Genomic DNA, 13,729 nt, shown 5'->3' on the forward strand with positions numbered 1-13,729 from the left:
GCGTGTTAATACGCGGACTGCTAAACGAGTATTACGGGTTCGAATCTCGCGCGGTGACTAACTTTTTTTTATTTTATATGTTCAATTTTATATATAATTTTTTAATTTTTATTGTTTTAGACAAGTTTAATTTAGTAAAAAAATGTAGTTAAGATTATCACCTATACACCACCATATTACAATAAATAGTTATAACCGAGCAAAGCTCGGTCGCCCAGGTACTAAATACTTAAATGCATAGAAAACACCCATGACTCAGGAACAAATATCCATGCTCATAACACGAATACATGCCCTTACCAGGATTTGAACCCGGGACCATCAGCTTCGTAGGCAGGGTCACTACCCACTAGGCCAGACCGGTCGTCAAAGATAGGTTAATACTTTGAATTCCGCAGCAATGATCGAGGGCAAGATGGACGAGGTTCTAGGCAAGTTCTGCGTGCCGCTAGAAGGACGGTTCTCCTGCATCCGACGGCAGGAGTGCAACCTCGGCAATTGGATCTGCGATGTGCTTCTGGCGGCCACTGGGGCTGACTTGGTGCTGCTCAACTCGGGCACTTTTAGATCTGATCAGGTATATTTCATTTTAAAAACATACTTAACTTTTTGTAACTATATTTAAATATGCTTAATTTACATTAGATTAGATTAGATTAGATGATTTATTTCATGAAAGACAATTACATAGTAAATTTGCATTGATGTCAAAAATATAAGAATTTCTATCATGATCGTCAAAATAAAATAATAAAATGAAAATAATAACAATACTAATGAAATAAAATTATAGCTCCAATAAGGATTGTCAATACAATTAGAATAAATAAGAGACACAGTAAGTAGGTAAATACTTACAAAAATCCAAAATATAAATGTACAATGTCAAAACTTACGAAAATACGAGAACAATAAAAATAAAAACGATAAATTAATAAAAGAACACAAATAATATCTCCCAATAAGAATCGTCAACACACAACAATATAAAAACAATGAAATAATATCTCCTATCATAATATTGTAGGTGGCCGTAAATTCGTTATTTAATTATTAAAGGAAAAGAAGAAAGTAAAGTCGATATATCTCGGGACCATGGGGTCCTGGAACTTTGGGAGGCGTGCGTGGGGCCGAAGCCAACAGCGCAGAGGTCCTCTAAAACATGTTTGATCTTATATAATACACCAGCTAGAACTCATTCACGAGTACAAATGAAGACCTGTAAATCGTTTCCAGCTGGTGTAGGGAAAAACGGAAGGAAGATAGGATCACTTTGTTGTTCGTCCGTCCGTCTGTCTGTCTGTTAAGACCCTTTTTCACAGGAACGTGTTAGAATAATAAGTTAAAATGGATGTCCGAGTAAATAAAAGCAAACCCTGCTGTTATGTAAACAAGCAATTGAAACAGAATTAATAGTAAATATTACATTAAAGTCTCAATACTGCTTGATAACACTAAGTTAGCTGTATAAATTAGGCATAACTTGGCATCAAGTTATTTATTTACCTTGATTCAGAATGATTTGAAACTGCTAAATCAATCACTAGAATAATTAACAAATATAATTGAAAATAAAACCTTTTTATTATACTTAATAAACCAATTTATTAACCTTATCATCAACAACTAATAAATACAATCACTAATACTTTATAATTCACCAATATATTATTTAATAATTAATTCATCTGATTAATCAAGTAAGTACAAAAACATTAACATAATGATCAACATAGTATTTACTTAACTTTCAATATTCCTGTGGCAACGATTAACTCAGTGCTGCAGCGCAACGAAGAATCACAATGAGAATGATCCAAATGAATCGGGCCGGGCCCCTTTTATATCCACTGCAAACCAGCCAGTCACAACTGGTTAATCATGCCATTTGTCGTACGAGAAGTGACGTCACAAACGTATCTTCTCATTTATCGAATAATGCAGAATAAAATGATCACAACATCTTTTCAATAAACTCCGTTATACATAATTACTAATAAGTAATATTAATACATAATATAATCACTTTAAAATAGTTAACAAATCTTATTAGTAGGTTAACTACTGTCTCAAAGTTACCACTATCCATGTTTCTCTAATCAACCATGGTTTGGTATCGTACCCACATAAATGTAAGTGTTTAAAAAAAGTGAATATTAATTAACATTGGACGTCAAAGAGAAACAGGCCAGTTCCATACATAATACAATTTATAAATAATAATCTAACACGGCCATACTGACGTGTACTTCGTTCCCGAAGTACCAAAAGCATAATTAGACAATCACTTCATTCATTAAATAAAGCTAAAGCCAATTATATACTTAATAATCCTATTCTACACATTTCGTATAATCAATATCATGATCTGCTTGAATATACATGTTAGCCCAATTCAAATTGACCAGCGAATATGTGTGGGTATTGCCAAATACCTAGACATGCCAATTACATTCACCCGCTGCTAGTGAGAACAATTGACACCAAGTATATGACCGACCAGCGGATACCCAATTAAGTGTATCAAAAACGTGGGTATTGCCAAATACCTCGGCATGCCAATTACATTCACCCGCTGCTAGTGAGACAATTGACACCAAGTAAATGACCGACCAGCGGATACCGAAATAGTGCATCAAAAATGCCAAACCATACCTAGACATACCGATCACATTCACACGCTGCCAGTGAGACCAATCGGTATCAAGTATGTGGCGTACCAGCGTTTTCTTTTTAATTATATTATATCCAATCTATCATAAAAGGTATATTTACCGACATAACATTATTAGGCAATGGCACCTTCAACATTTATTCAGTAAATAGGCCACCAGGGCACTTTTACACGTCAAAATGAAAACGTCGAATTACAAAAAAAAGTATAATAATAATATTTAAAAAATTACAAAAAAAAAAACTCAAATTATTTAGAGGTGTAAAAGTCTCCAAGTGTCAGAACTAAAAGATTATACAGTTTATCAATTTATCTTTCAAAATTCTGTATAATTAAAAAAATCCATAATGAAAAGGTGTATATCCTGTAGATTTTCGGACGGTGGTATTTACCGTTTGTTAAACTCTCTAAAAACCGTTCGGCCAATCTGACAATTCATTTCGCATTATGTGCAGTTTTATAGTACAGCAAACTATTTTTAATATATAGGCGATTCGGATGTTGAGGTAACACTACTATAAAAAAATTAAATTTTAACATTTACATCATTATAGGTGTACCAGGACTCTGCTCCACTGTCGCTTGTAGCAGGGTCAAAAGTAGGCAAAGCAATGTCCACGTCTTTTCCGAGAGCACCGGAGACAGCATCCTTGATCGCTTTCAGAAGGCCTTGCACAGCTTCCAAATCTCTCTGAAATCACATAAGCATTTTTTAAAGTAAGGCTGAATACTATCCCAACTTCTGATGTTAGAATAATAAGTTAAAATGGATGTCCGAGTAAATAAAAGCAAACCCTGCTGTTATGTAAACAAGCAATTGAAACAGAATTAATAGTAAATATTACATTAAAGTCTCAATACTGCTTGATAACACTAAGTTAGCTGTATAAATTAGGCATAACTTGGCATCAAGTTATTTATTTACCTTGATTCAGAATGATTTGAAACTGCTAAATCAATCACTAGAATAATTAACAAATATAATTGAAAATAAAACCTTTTTATTATACTTAATAAACCAATTTATTAACCTTATCATCAACAACTAATAAATACAATCACTAATACTTTATAATTCACCAATATATTATTTAATAATTAATTCATCTGATTAATCAAGTAAGTACAAAAACATTAACATAATGATCAACATAGTATTTACTTAACTTTCAATATTCCTGTGGCAACGATTAACTCAGTGCTGCAGCGCAACGAAGAATCACAATGAGAATGATCCAAATGAATCGGGCCGGGCCCCTTTTATATCCACTGCAAACCAGCCAGTCACAACTGGTTAATCATGCCATTTGTCGTACGAGAAGTGACGTCACAAACGTATCTTCTCATTTATCGAATAATGCAGAATAAAATGATCACAACATCTTTTCAATAAACTCCGTTATACATAATTACTAATAAGTAATATTAATACATAATATAATCACTTTAAAATAGTTAACAAATCTTATTAGTAGGTTAACTACTGTCTCAAAGTTACCACTATCCATGTTTCTCTAATCAACCATGGTTTGGTATCGTACCCACATAAATGTAAGTGTTTAAAAAAAGTGAATATTAATTAACATTGGACGTCAAAGAGAAACAGGCCAGTTCCATACATAATACAATTTATAAATAATAATCTAACAAACGCGTGGAGGTATCAAGCTGGAATTTATATCAAATACTCAGGTCTACTGTCTCTTGGAGCTGTGAAACAATAAAATTTCTAAGCCAACGCAATCAAAAGATACAGCCGTTTATGCCGTAAATTTCCGCAAATTTTCGACACTCGCAAGGGAATCAAAACCTACAGGGTACTTCCCGTGAATTCAGAATTTTGCAAATTTGGTACAGTCACGTCTGAAAACATCGACACGATCGAAGAGCCATCATATGTGTACATATTTTTGGCACTTTGTTCGTATTGATATTATCAGACGTGACCGTACGAAGCAACGTCTTATAGCACATATAAAGGAAAAATTGCGAAAACCGTAAATTTTTAGTTACATCAACATCATATAGGTATTAAAAATATTTTTAATAATTGATATGACTCGATTGTCGTGATGGGTAACTTTTATTTATATAACAACAGGTTTGTACGGAACCCTCGGTGCGCGAGTCCGACTTGCACTTGGCCGGTTTTTTTCTTTTTATCTTGCATGACTTTGACATACTAGTTATGTACAGAATGTAGCATTAGTTTATGAGACTGCTAGTTTAACAGTCCAGACGCGGTTTATTTATTTAGTATAAATTTTATTTTGACACTTGGAGATACTTTACACCTCCAAATTTTATTAGTATTCTTACTCTGACATTGGGGACCATTTACATCTCCAGATTTAATGTGTTTTTAACCATAGAGACTATACATCTCTATTGTATTGTAGTAATTATTTATTTTAAGATTATTATTATGTAATGTTTACCCAGGTATTGGCTGTTGTATTTATAAATGTTGTTATGTATTTTTCATGTCACTATATGATGTTACTATTAATGTTGTATTGACTTGTAAAAGAGCCCTTGAGGTCTACTTGCAGAATAAAATTTTGAATTTTGACTATGTGAGTGGCAATAAATCGTTTTCGCTCCAAAAACGGGGGGTATGTTTATCACCAACCGTTCGCCCCCAGGTGCACCCGGCCGGGGACTTCACGCTGCGCGACCTGGGCGCCGTCATCCCCATGCGCGACCCGCTCGTGCTGCTGGAGGCCACCGGCGCCGACGTGCTGCAGGCGCTGGAGAACTCCGTCAGCCAATATCCTAGCTTGGAAGGCCGGTTTCCACAAGTAAGTTTATACACATGATAGCGGATAGGATTGATTGCCCTTATATACGACATTGCTGCAGTGTGCACATCTCTAACAATGCTCAATTAGTGGGGTGATGTGCGCACTGTTGCAATGGAGTATTTATTTATTTGTGTACATAGTCATAGTAATAAAAAAACCTTAGATATAAGAATACTAACGTAGATAATAAGATAATGAGCTATTGTGTTACTAACCATGTATTATGAATCCTTGTTATTTGAAATAAATGATTAATAATAATATACACCGTGTTTTTAGGAGAATCAACTTTTTAGCGTCACTCGTTGCCATGGTTACGATTAGTTGTCCAGGGGACAAAAGTTCATTGAAATACTGATTTTATGGTACTTAAATGTATTAAACTTGCGTTTTTGTGGTCGTTATAACCAATGTCCATAATGGGCCCCCTACTAAGCATGTTAATAGAACGGCATACAACGTCTCTTCAAACAAACTGTGCCACTGTTGTCCCTTGGACAACGGGACAGGATAACAAAACAAAAAAAAGTTGATTCACCCTTTTATTGAATTCCGGAGTATGGGTAAGTACGTTTAATGAAATTAAATGGCATTGTAAGTTTACAACTTGGACCACTTTGAACCCGGGTACGTCCTTAAACTACGTCCAAAAGAGAGGTATGGGCATTGTGAATGTCATCTCGCTTTGTGTGGTAGGGGACAGCACAGCAGATGTCATTCTAGATCTAGAGCAGAGCCCAACTGGGGAAGTACCTCCACCTTACAGAAAACCGCAGCCAAATAACACTAGACCCTACTCATAGTGTTGTGTTCCTGCCGGCGAGTAAGGTTGCTAGAGCTCAACGAGGGGGAGGGGGGTTTAGGGTCGGCAACGCGCATGTAACTCCTTTGGAGTTGCAGGCGTACATAGGCTACGGAGACTGCTTACCATCAAGCGGACCGTATGCTTGTTTGCCACCGACGTATAGTATAGTATAAAAAAAATGTTATTTTAGAACAAAGTTAATGTTCACGCAATGTACGGGGTTCTCCTGCTACCTTTTCGATGTGTGCAACCTTTCAACGTTATTCGATTCTTTTGAAAATTTAAAAGATCGTTTTTAGAGTGGACTCGATTGGTGAGCGAAGTCAAGAAAAATATCACAACTTTATAAAGTGAAACACCCTTACTTAGGGTGATTTCTGGGTCGTGATCCAGAACTACATTTTCTGAATCTATAAATGATTTATATTATCATACGGTAGTATTTGATTGAAAGAAATTAGTTTAATTTTTATTATTTTTCAAGTAAAATTAATCTTTTATGAAGTAATCATGGTGGTCACCCTATGACTTTTGACATACGCTGTATGGAAAGCGACAAGACGTCACATTGAGTAGGGTGACCAAACTGTACGCAAACATGTTTTTTTCTACTTGTCATCTGAAAAATAATCATAATTATTGGTGATAATAAATAATGAGCAACATCATTAGACTCGTCCTTGAATTCTGTGTGATGTCTTGTTCTCTTGCTCCACGATCCCGTCTATAGACGTATACGTATATATACGTTAGGGTGTTTCATTTTTGTGTAGAGAAAAAAAAAGGTGTGATATTTTTCCTGACTTCGCTTACCAATCGAGTCTGCCCACTTGTTATTATGTGCAGGTGGCCGGCATATCCTTCGCCTTCGACCCCACCAAGCCGGTGGGCTCTCGCGTCGCCGAGCAGGTCGTGAAGATCGGAGACGAATACCTGCAGAGGGAACAGCGGTACCGACTCGCCGTTAAAGATTACCTGTACAAGGGCAATGACGGGTTCAACATGCTGCCCGGCTGTAGGTTACTGGTAAGACTGACTTTTAAACTTAAGACTAAATAGTTCGGAGATGAATACTTGAAGAGAGAGTAGTGGTACCGACTCGCCGTTAAAGATTACCTGTACAGGGGCAATGACGGGTTCAACATGCTGCCCGGCTGTAGGTTACTGGTAAGACTGACTTTTAAACTTAAGACTAAATAGTTCGGAGATGAATACTTGAAGAGAGAGTAGTGGTACCGACTCGCCGTTAAAGATTACCTGTACAGGGGCAATGACGGGTTCAACATGCTGCCCGGCTGTAGGTTACTGGTGAGACTTACTTTTACGATTTAAGACTAAATAGTTCGAAGATGAATACTTGAAGAGAGAGTAGTGGTACCGACTCGCTGTTAAGGATTACCTGTACAAGGGCAATGACGGGTTCAACATGCTGCCCGGCTGTAGGTTACTGGTAAGACTTTTATAACTTAAGACTAAATAGTTCGAAGATGAATACTTGAAGAGAGAGTAGTGGTACCGACTCGCCGTTAAAGCTTACCTGTACAAGGGCAATGACGGGTTCAACATGCTGCCCGGCTGTAGGTTACTGGTAAGACTGACTTTTAAGACTTAAGACTAAATAGTTCGAAAATGAATACTTGAAGAGAGAGTAGTGGTACCGACTCGCTGTTAGAGATTACCTGTACAGGGGAAATGACGGGTTCAACATGCTGCCCGGCTGTAGGTTACTGGTAAGACTGACTTTTAAACTTAAGACTAAATAGTTCGGAGATGAATACTTGAAGAGAGAGTAGTGGTACCGACTCGCCGTTAAAGATTACCTGTACAGGGGCAATGACGGGTTCAACATGCTGCCCGGCTGTAGGTTACTGGTGAGACTTACTTTTACGATTTAAGACTAAATAGTTCGAAGATGAATACTTGAAGAGAGAGTAGTGGTACCGACTCGCTGTTAAGGATTACCTGTACAGGGGCAATGACGGGTTCAACATGCTGCCCGGCTGTAGGTTACTGGTAAGACTTACTTTTACGATTTAAGACTAAATAGTTCGAAGATGAATACTTGAAGAGAGAGTAGTGGTACCGACTCGCTGTTTAGGATTACCTGTACAGGGGCAATGATGGGTTCAACATGCTGCCCGGCTGTAGGTTACTGGTGAGACTTACTTTTATGATTTAAGACTAAATAGTTCGAAGATGAATACTTGAAGAGAGAGTAGTGGTACCGACTCGCTGTTAGAGATTACCCGTACAGGGGCAATGACGCGTTCAACATGCTGCTCGGCTGTAGGTTACTGGTAAGACTTACTTTTATGATTTAAGACTAAATAGTTCGAAGATGAATACTTGAAGAGAGAGTAGTGGTACCGACTCGCTGTTAGAGATTACCTGTACAGGGGCAATGACGGGTTCAACATGCTGCCCGGCCGTAGGTTACTGGTAAGACTTACTTTTAAGACTTAAGACTAAATATTTCGGAGATTAATACTTGTAGAGATCAGCGGTACCGACTCGCTGTTAAAGACTATCTGTACGGTATGAATTTACGTAACGCTTTGGCGTAAGCTGTAATGTTATGTCATGTTAACTTGATTCAATAAATAAAAAAAACTGGCCAATTTATGTTACACTCGCTCGAGCATGATAGTAAAGTAAAAAAAAAAGTAAAATATTCTTTATTGCACCACAAAGAAAACAAATTTAAAAAACAGATTTACAATGTAAAGAAAGGTAGCAACAGGCGGTCTTATCGCTGTAAGCGATCTCTTCCATGTACCATGATAGTGTACTGCGCCTCGTGCGGATCCCACACGACGACAGCGTACTCCAATCGGCTCGGAACGTATGCATAATACAGTGTCAGGGCAATTCTGGTGCTTGCAAATTTTGAAAAAATAAATTCTCACAATAAGGAAGAAGAAAGAAAAAGAAAGAGGGGGGTAAGTAAAGTTTTGGAGACGAGGGTGATAATTCATGACCCGAGTTTGCGATATTCTAACCCCCGGAGTTACACACAATGTTTTTCATCACACTTGTGAAGAAAAAACTAAATTTTAAGGGAAATAATTTTTAAATACGGTGACATTTCAAACATTCGTCCGCCATTTTGTAATTTCTTGACTGGTTAGGCATCGAAGGCACAGACCTATTCGGCATTCAGCCACGATTGAAAATTATGTAAAAATATTTTAAAAGGCTTTTAAATAAATCAAATTAAATAATTTGAACTATAAACAAAAATATTAAATTATAAACGTTATTATTTTAAAAGTAAAACTCATTTATGCTACTTGGTTTGTATGAATAAGTGACATAATAAAAAAAAAGGGGATATAACTCCCTAGGGAGTAATAGCTTTTTTTTCATAATCCATAACTCCAGCGGGAACAAAATAGGCCTTTGTCCTTCAGTATACCTGCATGAAATAAGATCTTTTTTGCGCAAGTGTGATGAAAAGAAAATTGCTTTATTGTCACCAAAAACAAATAGGTACAAAAAACAACGGGTTGCACTCCGGGAGTGCCGGCAGAAGTGAAAACTTGAATATTAACGTTGTGCATTTTTGATATTTTGGAGAAATTGACTAGCAGTTTTATAAAAAGAGATAATTCTCTATTATACCTACGTATATAAATTTGAGTGTGGAAGATATTTTGAAATGCGAATTTTAGTGTTAAGTAATATATAACATATACAGAGTAATTCATGAGACGTGAGCAGGACTACAGCCTACACAATCAGTAAATGTTAATGAATCGTTCACCATCATATTAAGTATAACAATCGCGCTTCTTTTCTGTTATTTAACTTTTTGGTAAGGAAAAATTTGAGTATCTACAATCATGGACACCCGACAACACAAAGATACAATACAACACAATTAACAAAGATTAAACCTCTTTAACCGTTATGACAGCACTTTGATTATGAAGAAAATAAAATTTCACACTTGAATGAGATACGATTTTTCAAAAGTAACCAGGCTTCGATGACATCCAATTTGCACGTCACCATGATGTCGCGTGTCCGTCTTACGAATTTTCAATCTGACGGTCACGTGACACCTGACGCCCTGACGCGAGTTTAACATTTTTTCCCCATCACAAAAAGTGCACAGCGCCGCTAAAGAAGTTTTCACTTCAAAAATAACCTAACTTAATTTAAATTAACTATTCTAATAATACTTGTTTATTTCTAATAATGCGGCAAACGGTAAATCGTTTAGACCGTGGGCCAGGGGCATATTTCGTCAATCATCGCCTCCCGGCTAATACTTTGTCAGATGAGTTAAGATGGAATTAAAAAAATAGTCAGTCGGTTGTATCGCGGCCATGTAAGAAACACGCGCCTTATGTCCGCAAAGTATGCGTAATGTGTAAATTGCGTAATCCGTTTATGACGTTTCAGGCGTTTCACCTGATGAAATACTACATGCAAAGTTTCATGATTTGTTATTGCTACCATAAAAGGTAAAGCGTTTATTTTTTACATGTTCATGCGACCAGCTGACGTTCTTAAACCATCGCGATGTAACCGGCTGACGATTTTTTAAATTAACAATAGGATCTGAACTATCATCTGACAAAGTATCAAACGGGAGGCGATGACACAATTTTTTTACGTGTTTCGGTGGCTGCCATTTCTCAACCCACCAACGGAGCGGCAGCTAACGTCCACGAGGGTTCATCATACATAGCCATTAACCACTATACGAGTTTTCGCCCGGGAGGCGATTGGTCCTGAAAATCGGTTCCTTGCTCGCGGTCTAGTTGATCATTATCAGGAACTGTGTAGGGCCTAGCATACTTCCTTGGCTAACTCCTGAGCGAGTGAAGTACGGTGGAGAGTCAAAGCTAGTCGAACAAACTGTCTACGGTTATGCAGATAGCTCGCGAAAAAGCTGGTTAGTTGTGGTGAAAAACCTATTGCAGCGAATTTTTGAAGTAAGATATCGTTGTCGACTACGTCAAATGCCTTTTTAAAATCGAAATACGCCGCGTCTACTTCACGCCGACCGTCCATAGCTGTTGTGGCGTAGTCCACAAAGTCGGTAAGGTTTGTTGTGGTAGAGCGGCCCCTGCGAAATCCGTGCTGTCATCAAGTTGGACTACAATTTGTTGACTAATTTGGTGATCAATGATTGTCTTAAACAACTTGCCGAAAACTGAAAGTACTGCTATTGGTATGGTATTGGTATAACCCGTAACGTTTGATCCGGAACCACATTTAGGCACTGGCGTGACTCTAGATGTTTTCCAGCACGTAGGAAAGGTGGCGGTTCTTAAAAATGAACAGCGGTAAGTATTCGCCGGTAAAGAATACCTGTGCAGGTGATTCGTTTCTTGTTGTTTTTAGGGTTCCGTACTTCGAAGGAAAAAACGGAACCCTTATAGGATCACTTTGTTGTCCGTTCGTCCGTCTGCCTGTCTGCCAAGACCCTTTTTCTCAGGAACGTGTGGAGGTATCAAGCTGGAATTACGTGTATTACGTAGTACCTACAGAGTACTTCCCGTGAACTCAGAATCTTGAAATTTGGTACGAAGTAACGTCTTTTTATTTTATTTATTAAGTACAACCACATCGTATATATTACATATGTTACATCACAATAATCTTAAAGTACTTCACCTGATCCCAAGTCTGACCACCTGACCCGTTGTCCGAGTATGATAATATCATTAGGAACGACATAAAAGCTATGGGACATTAAACTTTATAACATTAAATTTATAAGACTTATAAAACAATTAATTATTAACTAATATATGTACATTATTTACAATTTTACAAATAAATACTAATATATAATTGAACTCAGAATAATTTTTAATTTGAACCTAATTATTATTTTTGTTTTGGCAATATCTTAGATTTAAATGTGTTAAATTTTTGTGGGTTGTAAGGCTGTTGTAACTCGAGCATATTCGTACCATGGGGGCTTGCAGACCAATGTTTGTCCTGGTAACCGGTATAGAAAAGGGTTTAGCTATAGGCCGCCGTGGGTAATTGTAGGGTGTGGTGAACGAGATTTTCTCAAGTAGTTTGCTGCAGTTTACCTGTCCGTTGACTACCTTGTGTAGGAAGCACAAGTCTAGCATTCGGCGCCGATCGCGTAAGCTGTGCATTTTGTATCTAGCAAGACGGCAGTTATAGGTATTTCTATGTGAAAATCCAGGGGTATGAAACGCAAGTAAATGCTCTCTGTATACTTTCAATACTCTGTGAATGAACATGATAGTATGGACTCCAGACAATTGAGGCGGATTCTAGATGGCTGCGTACAAGGGTGTTATATAGAATAATTTTAGTTTGTTGATGTCTAAAACCATTAGTTTCTCCTTATAAAGCCAAGCATTTGTGCAGCCTTTTTAACTGCTGCATCAATGTGTGCATGGAATTTCAATTCACTATCGAGTATAACACCAAGGTTCCTAATTTCAGCAACTTCCTTTAACTCGACGCCGCCTATCTCGTACCTAAGTACGAGATAGGCGGCGTCGACCGCTTGTGACTAATCACAAGCGGTTTTTTCTTGCAATACTTTATTAAAAAAAACACTTCTTCACGTTTAGAGTCATTCTATTCTTATTGCACCAGGACATTACGTTACTTACGTCGTTTTGATGCATTTTGGCATCCGACTCGCAGGACACAGATTTATAGATTTTTAGGTCATCTGCGTAAAGTGAATAGTTGGAATGTTTTATGTGGCCTGTGATATCGTTAATGAATATTAAGAAAAGCATCGGTCCCAAATGCGACCCTTGTGGAACTCCCGACTCGGCATAATAAGTTAGTGATTGGTGGCCGTGAACAACAACACACTACGGCCTGTTAGTAAGATACGACTCAAACCATCTCAACCAAATATATCCTACACCGAAAAGACTAAACTTTTTCAGTAGGATTGCGTGATCGACTTTATCAAACGCGCTACTGAAATCAGTGTATATAGTGTCTACTTGGGAACCTCTATCAAGCTGCTGGCATAGATCAGTAACAAAAGGCACGAGATTAGTCGCCACTGATCGTCCAGGTCTGAACCCATGTTGATGATCTGACAGACTGGATTCTGCCGATCGTGATAGTATAGGCACAATAAGGGACTCGAATAGCGTCGAGAAACACGACAAGATTGAAATCGGACGATAGTTTTGCACATCAGCTTCGTCGCCTTTCTTGTAAACTGGCACAATTCGAGCCTCTTTCCACGCATCAGGAAAGCAGCCCTCTGTGAGTGACTGATTAAATATGAGATAGAGTGGAAGCGAAAGCCGGTCCACACCGTTTCACGAATACAGGGGGTATGCCATAGGCATCAACGTCTTATAGCACAGACAAAGAAAAAATTGCGAAAACCGTCAAGGAAAAATTATACCTTATTGGGATTAATAGGGTTTCTTCGCAATATTTACTGTAATATTAATGTTATTCTTTTCGTGTCTT

At 37.6% G+C, this 13,729-nt stretch overlaps 1 protein-coding gene across 4 annotated transcripts in view; it reads left to right on the forward strand.

The window, feature by feature from the left end:
* LOC133530471 (snake venom 5'-nucleotidase) overlaps positions 1-13,729 on the forward strand; it is a 52,834-nt gene that overhangs the window by 30,902 nt on the left and 8,203 nt on the right. For all 4 annotated transcript variants that reach the window (XM_061868389.1, XM_061868392.1, XM_061868390.1 and 1 more), the window contains 3 exons: positions 399-577; positions 5,320-5,475; positions 7,130-7,309. In XM_061868389.1, coding sequence (XP_061724373.1) covers positions 399-577; positions 5,320-5,475; positions 7,130-7,309 — 515 coding nt within the window. The remainder of the gene's footprint in view (positions 1-398; positions 578-5,319; positions 5,476-7,129; positions 7,310-13,729) is intronic.

This window comes from Cydia pomonella, chromosome 22 (assembly GCF_033807575.1).
Source record: "Cydia pomonella isolate Wapato2018A chromosome 22, ilCydPomo1, whole genome shotgun sequence".
NCBI classification, from domain to species: domain Eukaryota; kingdom Metazoa; phylum Arthropoda; class Insecta; order Lepidoptera; family Tortricidae; genus Cydia; species Cydia pomonella.